Below are 21,073 nucleotides of genomic sequence, written 5' to 3' on the forward strand. Positions count from 1 at the left end.
AGGGGGTGAGGGGAGCAGGGGTTCAGGCATGATTGATTGGTTTTTAATTTTTTATTAGTGGCTTAATACTGATTTACAAAGTTACAGATAACGGGTATAATTCCACACTGTTCCCACCACCAGAGATCTATGGTCCCATCCCCTCTGTTGGAAACTACAGAAGTTCTCCCAAGGTCACAGATATTGGTTGACTATTATTTCTACAACTGTCTGTCTATATTTCTGATCCATCTTCCTACTCTGTGTCTTTTAATAGGTGAATTCAGGCCATTGACATTTATTGATATCAAAGATTGAAGATATTTTAACGCTATTCTTGTAGAGTTTTAGAGTGTTTTGATATATGTCCTATTTGTGGTGGTCTGACTATTTATAGGAGACCTTTCAGAACTTCTTTCAGGGCAGGCTTGGTGATGGTTGCTTCCTTCAACTGTTGCTTGTCTGAGAAGGTTTTGATGCTTCCATCTAGTCTGAATGACAATCTAGCAGGATATAGTATTCTTGGCTGAAAGCCTTTCTCATTGAGCACTCGATAGATATCTTGCCATTCTCTTCTGGCCTGTAGTGTTTGTATGGAGAAGTCTGCTGCTAATCTTATGGGTTTTCCTTTGTAGGTGACTCTTTGTTTTTCTCTTGCAGCCTTGAGGATCCTTTCTTTATCCTTATTCCTTTCCAATCTAAGTATGACATGTCTTGGTGTCTTTAGGTCTGGGTTAATTCTGTTTGGGACCCTCTGGGCTTCTTGAATCTTTATGTCTTTGGTGTTGTCTAGACTAGAGAAATTTTCAGCTATTATGGCCTGGAGAACGCTTTCTTCCTCCCCTTCTCTTTCTTCCTCTGGTAAGCCAATAATGCGTATATTGTTTCTTTTGAAGTCATCCCATAGGACTCTGTTGTTGTTTTCAGCATCTCTTAATCTCTTTTTGAGATCTCTTACTTCTTTTTTAGTTGTCTCTAATTCATCCTCAATCTTGCTAATTTTGTCTTCAGCCTCATTGATTCTATTCTCTCTGCCCTCTACTGCTTTCTGGAGTTCATCTATTTTGTTGCCCTGCTGTGATACTGTTTTAGCTTGTTCAGCTAGTTGCCTTCTTAGCTCAGCGATTTCAGCTTTCAGCTCTCTAATAACCATGAGATAATTAGAATTTTCTTCCATATTCTCATTTGTTGTTCCTGCATTTCTGATTACAATTTTTTCAAATTCTTTACTCACTCCTGTTATTATTTCCTTAGCTAATGTTTGGATGTTGAACTCGTTGTTTTGTGCTTCACCCTCTGGAGGACTTTTAGCTGGACTCTTGTCCTGGTTCGAGTCTCCAATATTTTTTCTTGTTGTTTTAACCATTTTATATAAGTTAACAGTTTTTTCAATCCCTGAGTTGGAGTTCAGTGGTATAAAAGCCTTTTTTTTTCCCCCTGTAGGCTATGGGAGCCTGAGGGCTTTTAAACTATCAATAGGCTTCTTAGCTTAATCACTGACTCCTGACCAAGAGATAAAGCAGGGTGTGGCAGAGATAATCCAGTGGTTATGCAAAGAGACTTTCACAGCCCCTCAGCTATGCCACCGAGGTATAGGTCTTCTGAGTTTCCCAGTTAGATCTCTGTACCCTGGTGTCCCTCCCTGTTGCTGCTCCAGATTCTGAGGGTAGTAGCAATGGAGACTCAGAGTTGCACTTGGTGAGTCTCTGGGGAGTCCTTTCCTCCCTTCAGCTGTCCCCTTGTTGGTGGAGCAGACTGAAGGTGGTGTCTCCACTGACAAACTGTCGAACTGTTAGCAGTCACTTAATCTCTCCTTAGGCCCCTCTCTCCTCTCTGTCACCAGCCACGCGTGTTTGTACTCACGGGTGATTTACTGGGTTTCTGTGGTCATTCTAGTCCTGTCTTGTTTCGGTCCGGGTGGTCTCCTTTGGTATTCCTAGTTGATCCGGGAGAGGAGAGGAGAGGAGAGAAAGCGATCTGCTGCTCGTAGCTCCACCTCCCTCTATATTTCTATTTGCCCATTTTTTCCCTATGGTCCTGCCTTTTCTTCCTTTCTAAGTCACACTACTACTTCTGAGAGTCTTTCTTTCTTTTCTTTTTTTCTCTTCTCTCTGTCCTGATGGAGTTGGGTTGGGGTCCGGAGCCCTCTGGTCATCTTCCCCTGACATTTCTCCCCCACCATGGAAGTGTGGACCAGAATTCTTTATGGGGAGCAGAAGGTGGGAGTTCTGCCTTCTGTCATTGCTTCTCCGCTGGACATGGGTGTTGGCAGGTGGACCCACACCCCCAGCCTGTGTCTGTCTGTCCCTAGTGGGGCAGGGCTCTGGGGAAGGGAGGTTCCAGGACACATGGGTGAGGGCGTCTGCCCAGGGAAGTCAGGATGGTGTCATGGCAGCATCTGTAACTTAGTGGCTGAAAGGCTGTAATATAAAGCAGGACAAATTGTTTAATAAACAGAAACCATAAAGTAGGAATAGAGCAGACAGGAATAGGGCTGTTAGTGTGGATAGAAGCTAGGAGTCTAGTACCTAGAGGCCCATAACTATGATAAATTTTGCTGGAGTTTGATAGCTAACCTGCAGATGGAATGAATTTATTTTAGATAGTTTATGAGAGAAAGAGAGAGAGAGTATTGCTCAGTTGCTCAGTTCTGGTTTACAGTGGTGCAGGGGACTGAACCTGGGGCCTCACAGCCTCAGGAATGAGGGTCTTTTGCAGAACCATATGCTGTCTACCTCTGCCCTTCCCTTAATTATCCTACTGGAAATGTTTTTTCCTTAAAGTTTCACATAGGAGTCTAGTCTGGACAATGGCCTCTCAGGAAATTCTTTGAGCCTGTTGAGGGTTCAGCACACACTCACTGTTAACCTAATTCTCTTTTTAGCCGCATGGCAGTCAGAAAGCAGTTTACGACAGGCACTTGAAGGAAGTAATTTCATTATTTTCAATATACCAGAGGCAAAATTAGCTGCCACAAATTCTCTGGAGCAAAGCATACTTGATCTGTTCAAATACAAGTTTACATTTTTGACACTTAATCAAGATACACTTAAATTCAAATATATCGCTTGTGAAGTAAAATATTTCCTCTGGCATTCAAAATGATTCCAAACTTTGCTCTGAAAAGAGAGAAGGGGAGACGAAATGTATCAAAGACAATTTAATCAGATTTTCTTTGGCACATCATCTCTGCCTTTTCATCTGCCAGTCTACTCCCACCAGAGCGCGTACAAAAATGAAGATGGAGCCAGGTGGTGGTGCACCTGGTTAAGCGCTCACAACACAAGTCAGGATAGAATCAGTGACTTTGTTTTTGCCTCCAGCGTTGTTGCTGGGGCTCCATGCCTGCAACAGGAATCCACTGCTCCTGGGGGCCATTTTTTCCATTGTTGCTGCTGCTGCTGGCTAGAACAGAGAGAAATGGAGAGAGGAGGGGAAGACAGAGAGAGGGAGAGAAAGACAGACACCTGCAGACCTGCTTCACCGCTGGGGGCTCGAACAGGGATCCTTACGCGGGTCCTTGCGCTTTGCGCTTAACCCACTGCGCTACCGCCCGACTCCCCAGAACTGAGCTTTTATACCATAGATAGAGGATATATTGATTTTCTACAACATATAATGGGAAATTATAATAGCACTTCTTTAAATACTGTATGTATTTAATTACAGAAGTCACAAGCAATCCTAGCTGAATGAATTTATTTGACAGGCTGATAAGTAAACGATAATTGGAGAATTTCATGATCTCCAACACATACAGTTTGCTTAAATTCCCATTTTTAGGTTTCCCAAGAAAGAAACAGAACTCTGTCTTCTGCTGGTTGGCAAGAATATTAAGATTGGAAAGTGGCATAAGGGGCTAGGCACAGCCTTCTGTCGTTTATTGTTTGTCTGTCAAAGTGTCAGATGCTTCCACCTGTCAGGAATTTGGTTCTGGCAGCTTGGTTCTGAAACAGTTCTCAGCAGCGTTCAGAGGTGAGGTGGAGCTGGCTCTGAGGATGTGCTATGAAAGGGACGGCCCAGATTCACACCTCTCCAGACTTCCCAGCCCCACCTGGCTTGAGGGAAAATGCCTCTTAGTTTGTCTTTATTCTGTGGAGGAGCAGGAGAGGCCGCAAAGACAAGCATTTAACAGAAGGCTACACTTAATCCTGAGTGGTCCAGGAGGTGGGTCAGTAGACAGAGCAGTGGACTCTCAAGCACGAGGTCCCCAGTTCAATCCCCAGTAGCACCTGGACCAGAGTGATGTCTGGTTCTCTCTCTCTCCTCCCATCTTTCTCATTAATAACTAAATAAAATCTTTAGAAATACATATCACCCTAAGACGTTCATATACACTGTCCACACCTGAACCCTTATGGAGGATGGGCCTTCCTGGTTCAGAATGACTGTGAGTTTTCCAGAAGTAATAAGCTTTAAAATGCCTCACCAGCGGCTACCTCAGCACATCTAAAAACTGGCAGGGGGGCCGGGAGGTGGCGCTCCTGGCTGAGCGCGCACGTCACCATGCACAAGGATCCAGGTTCGAGCCCCCACCCCCCCCCCCGCAGGGGGAAAGATTCACGAGGGGTGAAGCAGGGCTGCAGGTGTCTCTGTGTCTCCCTCTCTATCTCCCCCTTCCCTCTCAATTTCTCTCCATCCCGTCCAATGACATATAGAGAAAAATAAAAATGACCACAGGGAACTGTGGATTCTTAGCGCCGGCAACAAGCCTCAGTGATAAACCTGGTGGCAATAAAAAAAATTGCCTGGGACTTTTCGGAACGTTGACTTCACAGTGAGGGGTGGACTCGTGGGCAAGTGTGAAGGTGCATCTGCTGTCAGTCAGCCTCACTCGGATCGAGGAGACCCGACTAACAGTAGAGACGGGCAAGAAGGTGTGGGCCCAACTTCTCCAGTCTCTACACCACCTTTACTTCTGGGATGAGAGGGGAAACCTTTCTTGTGTACAAAATAGAGATTTTTTTTCCAGTGGCCTGGGAGGCAGTACAGTGGATATAGCACTGGACTCTCAAGCATGAGGTCCTGAGTTCAATCCCCGGCTGCACATGGACCAAAGTGATATCTGGTTCCTTCTCTCTCTGCCTATCTTCTTCATGAACATATAAATAAAAACCTTAAAACAGAGAGAGGTTTTTCTACAGCCTGAGGGAAAGCTTGCTTTATGTTGGGTTCACTTTTATGTATTTTATTTTACTGATTTTTGTGGTGTCATACTTTTGGGAATCAACAATTTCACCATTCCAAGCCACCTTTTCACTCAGAGAGAGACAGGAAAGGCCTTGCTGCTATAGGGCTTCACCTGGGCCCTGGCCTCTGCCGGTGCTTCTGGAGTTCAGGCCTGGGCCTCAAACCTGCTAGGACATGTTGCTCACCCAGAGAGCAAGCGCTCTCTCTGTCTCTCTCTCTGTCTTTGTCTCTCTCTCTCTCTTTCCCCCTCTCTCTCCCTCTCTCTCCCCCTCTCCCTCTCTCTCTCTCTCTACTCTCTCTCTCCCTCCCTCTCTCTCTCTCTCTCCTCTCTCTCTCCCTCTCTCTCCCCCTCTCCCTCTCCCTCTCTCTCTTTCTCTCTCTACTCTCTCTCTCTCCCTCCTTCTATCTCTCTCCCTCTCTCTCACTCTCCCTCTCCCTCCCCCCTCCCCCCTCCCCCCTTTCTCTTTCTCTCTCTCCCTACTTGCTCATTCTAAAAAGAGAATTATTTTCCCTAAACAACCATTATTCCCCTAGAGCTGGGTCCAGGTGGTGGTGCACCTGGTTGAGCGCTCACACTACAGGGCACAAGGACCCAGGTTCAAGCCCCCAGTCTCACCTGCAGGGGGGAAGCTTCACGAGGGGTGAAGCAGGGCTGCAGGTGTCTGTCTCTCTGTGTCTTTCCCTCTCTATCTCCCCCTTCCTTCTAAATTTCTCTCTGTCTCTAGCCAATAATAAATAAATAAATTTTTTTAATATTTATTTATTCCCTTTTGTTGCCCTTGTTGTTTTATTGTTGTAGTTCTTATTGTTGTTGTTACTGATGTCGTTGTTGGATAGAACAGAGAGAAATGGAGAGAGGAGGGGAAGACAGAGAGAGAGGAGAGAAAGACAGACACCTGCAGACCTGCTTCACCGCCTGTGAAGCGACTCCCCTGCAGGTGGGGAGCCGGGGGCTCGAACCAGGATCCTTACGCCAGTCCTTGTGCTTTGTGCCACATGCGCTTAACCCGCTGTGCTACCGCCCGACTCCCATAAATATTTTTTAAAGTAATGAGGTGGACTGGGAGGTGGCTCAGTGGATAAAGCATTGACCTCTCAAGCATGCGTTTTTGAGTTCAGTCCCCTGCAGGACATGTACCAGGGGTGATGTCTGCCTCTCTCACTCTCTCCCCCTCTCTCTCCTCCTCCTATCTTTCTCATTAATAAATAAATAAAATCTTCAAAAAGAAAAAAAAGCAGTGAGGGATTGAATGGTGTGGTCACCCCATCCAACACACGTACATCCCTCAGCCACCAAACCCCAGAGATAACACACACGGGTGTGTGGGGAAGGGCAGCCATGATGGCTCCTTCATAACAGCGTTTGGTTATTGTTTTAAAGACCCACCTTTTCTCTCCCTTGTTGGTTGGTGCCCCAGCAAATCTGTGTGTTGGTTTGTTCTGCTCATTCACTTCTTTTTTTATTATGATATAATAATGATTAACAAGATTGTGGGATAACAGGGGGACAATTCCACACAGTTCCCACCCCCAGAGTCCCTGTCCCATTCCCTCTACTGGAAGCTTCCCTGTTCTTTATCCCTCTGGGAGTCTGGGCCAGAATTCTTTATGGGGAGCAGAAGGTGGGAGTTCTGGCTTCTGTCATTGCTTCTCCACTGGACATGGGTGTTGGCAGGTGGACCCACACCCCCAGCCTGTGTCTGTCTGTCCCTAGTGGGGCAGGGCTCTGGGGAGGGGAGGCTCCAGGACGCGTGGGTGAGGGCGTCTGCCCAGGCAGGTCAGGGTGGCGTCATGGTGGCATCTGTAAGTTGGTGGCCATTTTTTCCTTTGTGTCTCCCCGTGTACACACAACCATACTCCCCTCTTTCATCTTCTACCTTTCCACCCCTTCCTTTTCTGGTCTGGCTGTTGGAGAGGCCGGACTGTCTGTCACACACAGTCCGTTTCCTGCTATCTGGGTTTTGCTCTTGTGTCTCCCTCATCTCCGCCGAGGTTGGAGTCCGTGCAACTCCTCTCGGAGTTTCGCTCCCACGTTCCTTTGAGGAAAAGCTTGAGCATCTGACTAGTCTTGAGTGGCCCCTCCAGCTCCCTTCATCGCACGGCCTCTCCCTCTCCCTGGAGTACCGGCTTCTCCACCTGCCGCTTCCCGTCCCCCTCAGATCTTCCTGGGTTTTCTCGTTCCCCGAGGAGCCCTTACGTGTCCTCACAGTGTGACAGAGGGCCCTGCTCATGCCCCGCCTGCTCCAACCAACTGTAACACGTGCACTCTTTTTTCAAATCTTTATTTATCAGATACAGGCAATTAGAAATTGAGAGGGAAGGAGGAGAGAGAGAGCCAGAGGGACACCTGCAGCCCTGCTTCACCACTCATGAAGTTTTCCTCTGCAGGTGGGGACCAAGGTCTCGAACCCGGGTCCTTGTGCACTGTAATATGAGTGCTCAACCAGGTGTGACACCACCCAGCCCCCAAACAACTATAAATTTTCCAGAATCTGGAGTCATCTTACTTGGCACACCATCTGCAACGTCTGACAATAATTATTTCCTGAGACCCCAGAGAAAATTCAGTTATTTCAGAAAGTGTCATGGAAGCTTTTGCTTTTAAGTAAAAAAAAAAAAAAAAAAAAAAAGTATAATATGCGGCGTAACATTTTCAGAAAGCTTAGTACAGGAGGGGATAAAGATCAGAGTTCTGGGGTGGCCACCAGTTCCTAAAATGCATACACTGCTTCCCATACAGCCTGAGACCAGACAAACCAACTCGTGGAAGCCTGACAGAGAGATGGCTGCCTTCCGCCAGTCTGTGTGGTTGCCCCCACCCCAAACAGGCAGAGAGAACTTTGATGAGCTTCTTCCACAGCCATCCATGGTTTCCACGGCCCAGCGAGTGTTTGGTGAAATGCCCCAGAAGCCGCGAGCAGCTGTGCCCCCGGGGCACAAGCCAGGAGCGTCACGCGGCAGTCGCTGCCCACACTTGGTTTGCCTCCCTGGTCGGCATTTCCAGATGTGAAGAAAGACTGATGTTGGCACCCCCGACCGACTGACATGCCCACGCTCCGGTGCTCGCCACGTGCTCCTCCACCCCGCCCCACGATCTCCCCTCAGGCCCAAGAGTCTCTGTTTTCCAAGTTGGGGTGTGGTCTTTCCAGGGCAGCAGAATGGCTGGCTCCCGGCCCTCTCGAGGAGGAAGGGTATCTCCCCACCCTGGGAACTGGGGACAGGGGTTCAGAATAGAACAGTGTGTCTGCTGTTTGCTCCAGGTGTATAGTTACAGGCACAAAGAGCTGGGTTCTCGTCTTCTGCACGCCTCCCGAGAATTCCCAGACTTGCCCAGGGAGCGAGGACACGGCTTGAAATGTCCGGCAGAGGCACATGATGCAACAGAGCTGTGCTGCCAGGGCCGTCCTGTCTCATGGCCTGATGGTTCCCCTCCCGTGGAAACGCACGGGAGGGCACATTTCCCCCAAGAACAGTTCCTACTGGACCAGAACGCGGAGCAGACGCATCTCAGAGCCGAGGGCCAGGAGCTCCTGGCTACAGGAGACTGCAGACCCTGGCACTGCGCAGAGGGTCCTGGGCACCGAGCCCTCCGGGCTGGGGATGTTGGCTCTGCGGGAAGCAGGTCTGATTGTTCGCCGGGATGTGCCTCCCGGGGAGTGTCCTCCTCACCATGGCTGACTCCCTGCCCACCGCACGGCCCTGCGGGACCGGCACCAGTGTGGCCTGGCCGTCTGGGGGAGGCCCTTCCCGCCCGGGCCGCTACCTGTGCTGCTCTCACGTTCCCTCTCCAGGAAACAATGCCAACTAGGCTGAACAGATGCTGGGCGCCTGGCAGCACGAGAGGGCACTGGGTTTCTCTCTGGGGGCAGCTTTGCGTCTCCCGACGACTTCTGCAGCCCATATGCCTCACACCGGATGCCCAGCCTCCGCCTCCGCCTTCACCCTCAAGTCCTCTCGGAGGCTTGTTGCCACTGACAGCATCACCGCAGAATCCTTGGCTCCCAGGGTCTGGTCAGGCCGACAGGCTCAGGCAGGTCTGACTTGGCCCCCAAGCCACCCCGTCCTCCACACCCCATTCGGTTGCCCTGACAGCAGGTCACGTGCTGCCGGAACCCCAGCCGTGGGTCACCGCAACCTCTGGAGTCCCCTTCCCCAGGACCCTCCCCACTCACCCTCTGCTGTGTGGCCCTGGGCCTGAAGCACTGAGGGCGAGGACCCAGCCGCCTTTCCACTTGCAGCCGTGAGCCCGACCCATTGTAGGTGCTCAGTGAAGTTACCCCAGATGAGCCAAAGGCAGACGACTGAGGAGACTGTGGCTTTGGGGGTTGGTTGACTGATTGATTGATTGATTGATTGATTGATTGATTTTTGCCTCCAGGGTTATCACAGGGGCTTGATGCCAGCACTGCTCTTGGTGGTCATTTTTTCCATTTTATTGGACAGGATGGAGTGAAATTGAGAGAGGAGGGGAGATAGAAAGGGAAAGAGAAAGACAGACACCTGCAGGCCCACTTCACCACTTGTGAAACATCTCCTCTGCAGGTGGAGAGCCTCAGCCTCGAACCCAGATCCTTGTGCAAATCCTTGAGCCCCATAGTGTGCGCTTAACCCAGTACACCACCACCCAGCCCCCAAATGCTTGTGGCCTATTTTTTTTAAGTTCTTTATTGGGAGATTAATGGTTTACAGTTGACAGTAAAATACAATATTTTGTACATGTATAACATTTCCCAGTTTTCCACATACAACCCCCACTAGGTTCTCCTCTGCCATCCTTTTCCAGGACCTGAACCCTCCCCCACCCCACTCCAGAGTCTTTTACTTTGGTGCAATGCACCAACTCCAGTCCAAGTTCTGTTTAGTGTTTTCCCTTCTCATCTTGTTTTTCAACTTCTGTCTATAAGTGAGATCATCCCATATTCATCCTTCTGTTTCTGACTTATCTCACTTCACACGATTTCTTCAAGCTCCATCCAAGATGAGGTGCAGAAGGCAAAGTCACCATTTTTAATAGCTGCGTAGTATTCCACTGTGTATATAGACCAGAACTTGCTCAGCCACTCGTCTGTTGTTGGACACCTGGGTTGCTTCCGGGTTCCGGCTATTACAAATTGTGCTGCTGTGAACATATATGCACACAGATATTTTTGGATGGATGTGTTGAGTTCCTCAGGATCTCTCCCCAGGAGAGGAACTGCAGGGTCACAGGGTAGGTCCACTTCTAGCTTCTGAGAGTCTCCAGACTGCTCTCCACAGGGGCTGGACCCACTGACATTCCCACCAGCAGGGCAGGAGGGCTCCTGGAGCATGGCTTTTATTCATCTTTTTTGCTTTTTATTTTCATCTCAGGGGATTCACTTCTCCAGGACTCTTTTTCAAATAGAAAGGGGGAGAGAGACGGTAGCTGACAGATAAGTAGACGACAGAGAGGTTGACTGGATACTGCGATACTGACGCTCCCTTCAGTGCAGTGAGGGCTGGGTCCCACCTGGGCCCCTCCCCTGGCACAGAAGCGCTACTCCAGGGAGCTCCTTTCAGGCTGTTTATTCACCTCTGTCATCAGAATCCGCATCTGCGGGTCTGCTGCCCCGTGCGGGTGTGCAGAGCACTTGGACAGGCATGCACTCAGAGAGTCCCGGAGAGTCTCAGACCTGTGGAAGCCGCCTCAGGCTTCACACATGTCCTGTGGCCCTCGGTGCTGGGTTCCTGTGAGGGGTAGTCCATTCTCATTCATCTCAAAACTCTTGACATTCCTCCTCCTCCGGAAGGGTTTCTGCGCCAGCCTCACGCGGTGCTTGCTCTGACCCCCGTCCATCTGTCCAACCGTCGTCTCCTAGGAGCCTGGACTCTGTGGCTTCTGCTTCCAGCCCAGGGCTCCTGAAGCTCCAGTGCCTCCACGGGCCCACAGTGAAACTGTCTGCGTTTTGATGGTGCATTTTCCGTGCTGCCTTCCCTTCCCCGTCCTCTCACGTCTGGGCCGCTGTCCTGCAGGCTGGCTGGGGTCTAGCTGAGGCTGTTCGCTGGCTCAGTGCTGAGCTCTTTCCGTCAGCTGGACAGCCACCAACCTCGCCTCTCCCTGCAATTCCCATCTGAAACCCAGGAGCACAGAGCAAATGGCCAACCAGCAGGCTGTGCCTCTCAGCGGCTCCTGTGTGTGGGGATCCTCCCTGGTCACTAAGAGCACAGACTTTGTAGTGGCGACACACGCCGACTTTGTTGGAAGTCACACTGGCTCTCAAGAGTCAGTTGTAGAATAGAAATAATGTTTAGAATAGGGGAGTCGGGTGGTAGCGCAATGGGTTAAGTGCAGGTGGCGCAAAGCGCAAAGACCGGTGTAAGGATCCTCCCCACCTGCAGGGGAGTCACTTCACAGGTGATGAAGCAGGTCTGCAGGTGTCTGTCTTTCTCTTCCCCTCTCTGTCTTCCCTTCCTCTCTTCATTTCTCTCTGTCCTGTCCAACAACAACAACATCAATAACAACAACAATAACCACAACAAGACTCCCTTTCTCACCCTCTTCCGTTTTCTGTCTCCCTGTCTTCCATACTTTATCTCCACAGGATTCTCTTCCTCCTCCTCTGAAACCCAGCCCCTCCCCACTGCCTGACTTTGCGTTTCCTCTCATGATGGACAAAAGCATGGATTCAATTTTAATTTATTTTCTTATAGAGTGTAGAAGTTTTTATTTTTTTATATTTATTTTCCCTTTTGTTGCCCTTGTTGTTTTTTTCATTGTTGTTGTAGTTATTGTTGTTGTTGATGTCATTGTTGTTGGATAGGACAGAGAGAAATGGAGAGAGGAGAAATGAAGAGAGAGGGGGAATGAAAGACAGACACCTGCAGACCTGCTTCACCACCTGTGAAGCGACTCCCCTGCAGGTGGGGAGCCGGGGGCTCAAACCTCGATCCTTACGGCGGTCCTTGCGCTTTGCGCCACGTGCACTTAACCCACTGCGCCACCGCCCGACCCCCAGGTGTAGAAGATCTTACATCTCTAGATTTAATCTAAGAGATTGGTGAGGTAAACAGAGTGCATCTTCAATTATTGGGTTTTTCCCCAATAAAAAGAAAAATCATTTTTTAATAGTTGATTTTTTAATTTTTTATTGGATAGAAACAGCAAGAAATTGAGAGGGAAGGAAGTGGTAGAGACAGAGAGACACCTGCCACACAGCTTCAGCACTCGCAAAGCTTCCCCCTAACAGGTGGGGACTGGGGGCTTGAACCCAGGTCCTTGCACATTGTAGCATATGTGCTCAACCAGGTGCACAACCACTCAGCCCCGAAAAATCTTTTTTTTACAAAGTAGCTCACTTTATTTTTTTCCCTTTTGTTGCCCTTATTTTATTGTCGTTGTTGTTATTATTGTTGTTGTTGTTGTCATCGTTGTTGGATAGGATGGAGAGAGGAGGGGAAGACAGAGAGGGGGAGAGAAAGACAGACACCTGCAGACCTGCTTCACCGCCTGTGAAGCGACTCCCCTGCCGGTGGGGAGCCGGGGGCTCGAACCGGGATCCTTACGCCGGTCCTTGTGATTTTTAAAGAATCATTTTTAAAGGATCTTGATTTCAGTTCTGAGTGACAAGCTTGTTCTCAGGCCACGTCAGAGGTCTGCAGTTGGATCATGGCTGCCAAATCCCCAGATGGCAGAGGAGGAAGGGAGGTGGGTGCACACTGAGCCACACAGCCCCTGAGGCTGCCCCGTCACTGCCAGGCCTGGACTCTGCGTTCCTGCACCAGCTGTTCTTTTGAGCCGAAGTGGCTTTTAAAGTCTGTATGTCGCCTTGAGTTTCTTTGAGGCTTTCAGTTGCTTTGCTTCTGTGAGAGACCGGTTCTTCCCTGGGAAGAAAGGCCTCCCCTTGAGCCTGACATGCTCTGCGGTTCACTTGAGATGCTCTGTGATTAACTCTGGGCAAGTCTGGCCCAGCCGCAGAACTTGGCGCCACTCAGGATTCTGCCAAGTCAGAAACGTGCGGTCTTGACCATCCTCATCCACACCAGGCCCAGAACTTTCCCACTGCAGGAAGCACCATCTACAGCAGAGCCTGTGGCTGTGGAAATGGCTAACTATTCATGCTGTGGCTGGGTGTCAGTCGTGACTCTTTGGGACGGAGGAGCAAGGGAAGTTGAAAACTCCCTCATTTGGCCAAAGCAATCTGGTGCTCTGGGCACAGCTCCTGCGTCTGTGAGGTCACCTCTCCGCCACCTCCTGGAGGTGGAGATGATGGTCTGCCCACCCTCGGCCCATCTCTCCACAGATTCAAGGTCTCACTCTTTATTTTTATGAGTGATTTAATGATGATTAATAAGGTTGTAGGATAAAAGGAGTACAATTCCCACCACCAGAGTTCTGTATCTCATCCCCTCCACTGGAAGCTGCCCTGTTCTTTATCCCTCTGGAAGGATGGACCCAAATTCTTTATGGGGAGCAGAAGGGGGGAGTTCTGGCTTCTGTCATTGCTTCTCCGCTGGACATGGGTGTTGGCAGGTGGACCCACACCCCCAGCCTGTGTCTGTCTGTCCCTAGTGGGGCAGGGGTCTGGGGAGGGGAGGCTCCAGGACACATGGGTGAGGGCGTCTGCCCAGGGAGGTCAGGGTGGCATCATCGTAGCATCTGCAACTTGGTGGCTGAAAAGCAGTGAGATATAACGCAGAACAAATTGTTTAATAATCAGGAACCTAAAGGTAGGAACAGAGCAGTTGAGGCTAGGGGGTCTTTGTGTGGGAAGAAGCCAGGAAGTCTGTTTTAACTATATTCCAATGGGCCCGTGACTTTGCTAATTTTGCCTGGTCCAGGCAGCTACCATGCAGGGGGGCTGAAAGTCTTGTCTGGGAGGACTGTGTCAGAGTTGAGAATAGGCCTAGAGAGCTGGGTCAGGGCAGAGAGAAAGGTCTGTGTTCAAACCAGGCCACGCAGGTACAGCCCAGATGATCTCACTGGCTTCCAGTCCCCACTGCCCAGCCCAGACTCTGTTCCTCCAGTCGCTGTTTTCTGCATCCTGGGCTCCCACATCTTGGCGAGAAGACAGGGTTCCTTTGTGCTGGGCTGTGGTTAGCCAAAGAAAGGCGGGTCTCCTAGTCAGCTGCCACCAATCACTCCTCCTGCTCATCCCGGCCTGGCCTCCTGCTGCTGCTCTGCTTAGCACACACAAAGATGAATCCTATTGTGAGGCACATTCCAGCGCTGTGAGCCAAGGAGCCAGCGGGTGGGCGGACGGGCGGTGGGCGTCCTAAGCCCCCTGGAGCCGCCTCCAGGGAGGTCTCTGAGCTGGCCCTCCCACCTCGTCCCTGGGCCTCCTGCGCCTGAGAGACTAGCCTGCCCAGGCCCCGCCAGCTGCATCCCCACAGCGACGGCAGGGCTGAGAGCTGGGCCCAAGATGGCAGGATGGTAGATGGGAGACAGGTGGAGAAAGCCAGACCTGAACTCTCTCCAAGTGCCTCCCCAGCCGGTTACCCCAGAACAGCCAGGTCTCCGCGTGAAGGAGACGGTCAGTGGTGTTCTCTGAAGTGGGAAGCCATCTCAGGTTCCCCTCACTGCTTCTCTAGGAAAGTTCATACCAGAGATCAAAGGCAGGACCTCCCTCATGCAAGTCCTGTTCTCTCCCCTTTGCTTCTGTAAAGAAAAAAAAAATCTGTGCATTTGTATAGGGGTATGTGTCTACAAAAAAAGAAGCCGTGCTTAGCTTAGTATCCTCTTTAGATTAAGTTCTGAGACAAGGCCTTTCTCTCTCTCTCTCTCTCTCTCTCAGGCACAGTCCTGAGAGGGACTGCTCCATGCTCACTTTTCCCTCCTCTGACCTCTTTAGATTAAGTTCTAAAGGCCTTCCTCTCTCTCTCTCTCTCTCTCTCTCTCTCTCTCTCCTCTCCTCTCCTCTCCTCTCCTCTCCTCTCTCCCCACCTCTCCCCCCTCTCCCCCTCTCTCCCTCTCTCTCTCTCTCCTCGCTACCCCCCACCCCCCACCCCCCTCTTTCACTGGCTCTCAGCTTCAGTGTTTCTGGCTCCTGTGGCGGCGGGCAGCTGCCTTTGGAAATAGGAAGCTACTTTCCAGCCTGTAAAGATCAGTATGGTGTATTTTTAGACTTCAGCCTATTAAGAAACCAACCCCTGTACTCAGGTGAACGCAGTTCTTACCTGGGATCATCCTTGAGTTCCTCCTGTAAGGTTGCCCATCTTGAAACTCGAGGAGGGTTGAGAACAGACGCTTTCCTTAGCTGCGTATTTGAAAAGCTCTTTGTGGAGAAGGAGTACACCCAAAATAAAATAAAAGCTGAAATCAAGCAGCATTCTTAGATCAGCCGTTGGTATTCTCTTTGTCCGTTCTTTCTGGGCCTGATCCAGTGGGCCTGGAAGAGCAGTGAGACGCTGGGGCTGGGGAGACAGCATAATGGTCATGCAAATAGACTTCCATGCCTGAGAACCCAAGGTCCCAAGTTCAGTGCCCAGCACCGCCAAAAACCAGAGCTGAGCAGTGCTCTAAAATCGCACACACATACACACACACACACACACACACACACACACACACACACACACACACACACACACACACACACCTTAGGGACGGTGGAGAAAGAATTCCTGACAGAATACTCTTCTTCAGATTCCAGAGGCAGATTTCTGGGGAAATACACTGAGACACAATAGTGTATAGACAGATTCTTAGCAGACGGCAGAATAGCCCATGCAGACAACAGAACCTTGGGAACGTGGCGCTGCTAACTGTCACCCTTTAATACTTGGCTAAATGCATATTCCATATACCCAAGAAGTCATACCAAATATCATGCCAAAAAATCTCATTTATAATGCAGACTTATAGAGTTCCACATACATATTTATGAAGCATTCATTCCGCACTACTCAAAAAAAAAGTTAATATGGAACATTTTTTTTGTTGTTGCACTAAATTGGTTACCAAAGAGTGTCTTCATAAATAAAGAAAATGTCAAAATGCATATTTACCAGTTTACATCAAGAAATTGCCTTTAAATTTTGGCCCATCCACCCAGAGGTAAAGAAGGAAGCTTCCAGTGGAGGGGACAGGATGCAGAACTCTGGTGGTGGGAACTGTGTGGACTTGTACCCCTGTTATCTTACAATCTTGTTCATCATTATTAAATCACTAATGAAAAAAGAAATTCTCTTTATCACTCAAGTGACTGTTACATAAAATACTCGGGTATTTGAAGCGATTCAAACTGATGGGTGGTCATAAAAACACATTTTAGGCCCACTTTCAAAAAGACTTCCAAATGCAGGTACAAAATCACAATTATTTTCAAAGAACTCGGTGCAATGAATCTACAGGAGTTGTGTTGACTTTCAGATGCTTGCACATGATCCAAAAAAATTATTTTTGATTTTTTTATTATCTTTATTTATTTATTGGATAGAGACAGAGACAAATTGAGAGGACAGAGGGAAGATAGAGAGGAAGAGAGGCAGAGAGACACCCGCAGACCCACTTCACCACTCACAAAGCAGGTGCAGACCAGGGGCTTGAACCTATACACTGTAACACGTGAGCTCAGCCAGGTGTGCCACCCCCCGGCCCTACATCATCCAGAATGATTTCTTTAAGTCCTTCTTCATCTGCACACATCTCACCACTCACATCCGTGGCTTCCCCAGGTAGTAGCGACCTACGGAAGAGTCTGGTCTTTCCCAGTCACGGGAGAGCGTGTGTGACCACCCGCGGGGGGGGGGGGGGGGGGCAGGAAACAGGAGCTGCCGAGTTTGCTGAGCGGCCGGATCCCCAGCTAGTGGCCTGTGGAGGTGCCCCACTGAACAGGTGGCAACTCCCATCCCAGGCGTGGGATCCCGTGGTGTGCTGGGCGAGGGCAGGGGAGGGCAGGCCCACGGGAGTACCCTGCACTGACGCGCTGAGCACCCTGTGTCTGATTCCCCAGGAATGGCCGCCCTGGACAGCAAGGCGTCGGGAAAGATGGGGATGCGGGCTGTGGTCTACTACATGACCACGACCATCATTGCCGTGGTGATTGGCATCGTGGTCGTCATCATCATCCACCCAGGGAAGGGCACCAAGGAGCACATGCACAGAGAAGGGAAGATCGTACAAGTGACCGCAGCAGACGCCTTCCTGGACCTCATCAGGTAGGCGGCCTGGCCTCCCGCTCGGGGCCGCTGACTGAGCAGTGTCTACGCTGCCTCCTGACAGAAGGCACTCCTGGCCTCAGATGGGAGAGACCGGAAGCCCTGCTTTCCGGGTGGTGGTGCGCCAGGTTAAGCACATATAGTATGAAGCACAAGGACCCACGCAAGGATCCAGGTTCAAGCCCCCAGTTCCCACCTGCAGGGGGGGAAGCTTCACAGGGAGTGAAGCAGGTCTGCAGGTATCTCTCTGTCTCTCTCCCTCTCTATATCCCCCTCCTTTCTCAATGTCTCTCTGTCCTGTCCAATAAAATGGAAAAATGGCCTCCAGGAGCAGTGGATCCATAGTGCCAGCACCAAGTCCCAGCAATATCTCAGGAGGCAAAAAAGAGAGAGAGAGAGAGAGAGAGAAACTCGAGAGGGGCTTGGCCTCATGTGCCCTTTCAAAGAACACGTCTGCAGTGGTCAGTCCAAAGGCCCGGGCACAGCCTGAACCCAGAGCAGCCACCTCCGTTCTCTGAAGCCAGTGTGAGGGTTGGCACGGCCCGGTATCTCAGAAGTTCTCGGAGCCCTTTCCCGGGAGCTGATCCCAATGAGTTGGACATAATGGTCATCCTAAAGCATTATTTCATACCCGGGCGTCACCCGGTAGCTGCGGTTTTGTTGACTTCACACAGCCAAGGCTTCTTCCCACTTTTCTCATGAATTTTACTCTCAGGTCTTCTGTGTTGAGAAAACCCCCTTTCCGTATACTTGTTTGAAGAATGAGGATCTCTTCACAGTCAGCCCACATCATCCACAAGGTGTGGTGTGTGTGTGCCCCTCTCTGCCCCAAGGACAGCTAGAAGCCAGGTGCTTAGAGTGGGCACTTACCCGGGAGTGCCCCGAATTGAAAGAGGTGGCATGGAGCCAGAAAGGGGCCATAGTTTACAGCCTGGAGACAGGACTTTGATGACACACAACTGCTGGCATTTTGGGCTCTCCCATGGTCCAGATCATCTCTGTCCAAGCTAAATCTGATCTCGGACACTTACTGACAGTTTGACGGAGGTCTTCTTCCATAGATCAGCCAACTGAGACCTAAATAGCTGTCAGGACTTGACTAAGGTCACCAGCAGGCAAGAGATTTCCAGCCAGAGACAGTCAGCACAGTGATTGTACAGCCTCGCCTACGGTTCTGAGGTCTCAGTTCCGACCCCTAGCACCACCATAAGCCCAAGTTTAGCTGTTTGGCTGTGCTCTGGAGATAACAAAGCAAAACAAGCAAATAAGCAAACAAACACGGCTGGAGTGTGGTCCTCCACCCCATGGGCTCAAAGCTGCTTTAAGGAGGGAAACCCTGGCACCTGGGTTCAAGCTGTATGGTCTTAGAATCCATTTATTCATTTATTATTATTGGACAGAGACAGAGAGAACCTGAGAAGGGAGGAGAGAGAAAGAGAGGGAGAGGGAGAGAGACCTGCAGCCCTGCTTCACCAGTGGTGGAGCTTCCCCCTGCAGGTGGAGAGCGGGGCCTTGAACCCAGGTCTTTGTGCCCTGTAGTGTGTGCACTTAACCAGGTGCATCACTGCCTGGTCCCCTCAAGTTCTACCTTTTTTTCCAGAAAAATAACTTCTGTATCAAGTTCTACTTTCGTAGGTTCCCTCCTCACAGGATGACGAAATTCAGTAGGTAGAAGGGCATCGGCCCAGCTCACAGTGTTGGAAGGACTTTCTGATGAACAACCCAGTCTGACTGTGACAGCCGGATCAGAATATCTGGTCACTGGGCACGTAACATGTTGCAAAAATGACCATCATTGAAAGATGCCTCAGTTAGCCAGAATGTGCCTGACAAAAGGCATCTTCCTTTTCACTCTGTTTATAGCAGCCGTGTTTGGTGGGACCACAGCTGAGAGTCCCACGGCCTGGCGCCAGAGCTGGGAGCCTCCCTGAGAAATGACCACTGTGTGGGCCACACGTCAGGGAGGCCACCACCCTCTTCTAGGCACTGAGCCACCAAAACCCTCCTCGGTTGCCTTGTGCCCTCGGGCCACTGTCATCTTTGACCCTCAACACGGTGAAGAAGGTATTTGGGGTCACACTCCCTACTTGGGGATTTCTTCAAGGGCTATTTCTCTCCACAGGAACATGTTCCCTCCGAACCTGGTGGAAGCCTGCTTTAAACAGGTAAATGCCCCACACCCCAGAGTCCCTTTGAAGCCTTTCTGGCCGCTTCTGGTTCTGCCAGTTTCCATTTCCTTCACTGGCCAGTCAGAGGAAAGCAGAAGGTTGTTCTGGGAACTCTGGTGGGGGGGGTGGGGGGTGGAGAGTGGAGGGATGGAGGGGTGGAGGGATGGAGGGGTGGAGAGAGCAGGAATGGAGAGTGGAGGGATGGAGGGTGGAGGGATGGATTGTGGAGAGTAGAGGGATGGAGGGTGGAGGGATGGAGGGGTGGAGAGAGCAGGAATGGAGAGTGGAGGGATGGAGGGTGGAGGGATGGATTGTGGAGAGTAGTAGAGAGATGGAGGATGGAGGGATGGAGGGTGGAGGGATGGAGGGATGGAGGGTGGAGGGATGGAAGGTGGAGGGATGGAGGAGTGGAGAGTGGAGGGATGGAGGGTAGAAGGATATAGGACTGGAGGGATGGAGGGATGGAGAGTGGAAGGGATGGAGGGTGAAGGGATGTAGGGGTGGAGGGTAGAGGGATGGAGGGTGGAGGGCTGTAGGGGTGGAGGGATGGAGGGTGGAGGGATGGAAGGATGGACTGTGGAGAGTAGAGGGATGGAGGGATGGAGGATGGAGGGATGGAGGGTGGAGGGATGGAGGGTGAAGGGGTGGAGGGTGGAGGGTGGGTGGGGTCGGGTTATACATCTGCCTCTCAGACAGCCTGCCTTGCTTGTACATAGCCCACTAAGCCTCTTCACTGAGATGGCAGCTCTCAGAAGACTCTCTCCCTTTCCCCACACTACATACACACACACACCCAGCTAGCAGATTCTCAGATAAATTTGCAGTGTGCCTTAAAGACCAGGAAGATTGTTCAGTGCTGCTTTTTCACAGCCAGCCAGGACTTATGCAATCTAAAAAGCAGTCTTAATGGGAGCAGCAAGGCAGTTCTGCAGGCATCTGTCTCTCCCTCCCTCTCCGTACCTCACTGTCTCTCGCCTGCTATCAAGAAAATGAAAAAGTAAAAGGAACATTTTCCACTGGGAGTGGTAGAGCTGTGCAGACCCAGAGTCACAGCAATAATCCTGGTGGCCAAAATACGTAAATAAAAATGAATAAAGACATAACTAGCTGCCCAGTTGGGTAAGTAAATGCACAGCACATGTCAGACACTGCTGCACTTAGTCCTCACAGAGATGTGACGGGCATCACTGTCGCTTCACTGACAAAGCAAGAGCCGAGGGGTAGGGTTGCGCCATAGTCATGAGATCTCACAAGTTACTGGCAGACTCGGGATGCAAATCCATTGTGGGGGCTGGGGTCAGCACAGAGGCTCTGTGAAGAGACTCTCATGTCCCAGTCACCAGGGTCCTAGGTTCAATCCCCAGCACCACCACAAAACAGAGCTGAACAGGGCTCTGGCCTCTCTTTCTCTTTCTCTCTCTTCCTGTCTCTCTCTCATTAAAATAAATAAAATAAAAAATAAATTATTATTATTTTTAAATCCACTGTGTCAGCTCCAAATTCTAGCCTCTTTCTATTCTGACTCCCTGTTTCCCATAAGGGGATAGGCAGGGTCATGAGTCACTTATTTGGGGGCTACAAGTGAGGTCCGGTTGCTTTTGGCCCATAAACAATTAACTCTT

The 21,073-nt window shown here is 50.4% G+C and overlaps 1 protein-coding gene across 3 annotated transcripts in view; it reads left to right on the forward strand.

Annotated features, from left to right (window-relative positions):
* SLC1A3 (solute carrier family 1 member 3) overlaps positions 1-21,073 on the forward strand; it is an 88,677-nt gene that overhangs the window by 47,471 nt on the left and 20,133 nt on the right. For all 3 annotated transcript variants that reach the window (XM_060190954.1, XM_007532046.3, XM_060190955.1), the window contains 2 exons: positions 17,079-17,283; positions 19,406-19,448. In XM_060190954.1, coding sequence (XP_060046937.1) covers positions 17,079-17,283; positions 19,406-19,448 — 248 coding nt within the window. The remainder of the gene's footprint in view (positions 1-17,078; positions 17,284-19,405; positions 19,449-21,073) is intronic.

This window comes from Erinaceus europaeus, chromosome 5, assembly GCF_950295315.1.
Source record: "Erinaceus europaeus chromosome 5, mEriEur2.1, whole genome shotgun sequence".
NCBI classification, from domain to species: domain Eukaryota; kingdom Metazoa; phylum Chordata; class Mammalia; order Eulipotyphla; family Erinaceidae; genus Erinaceus; species Erinaceus europaeus.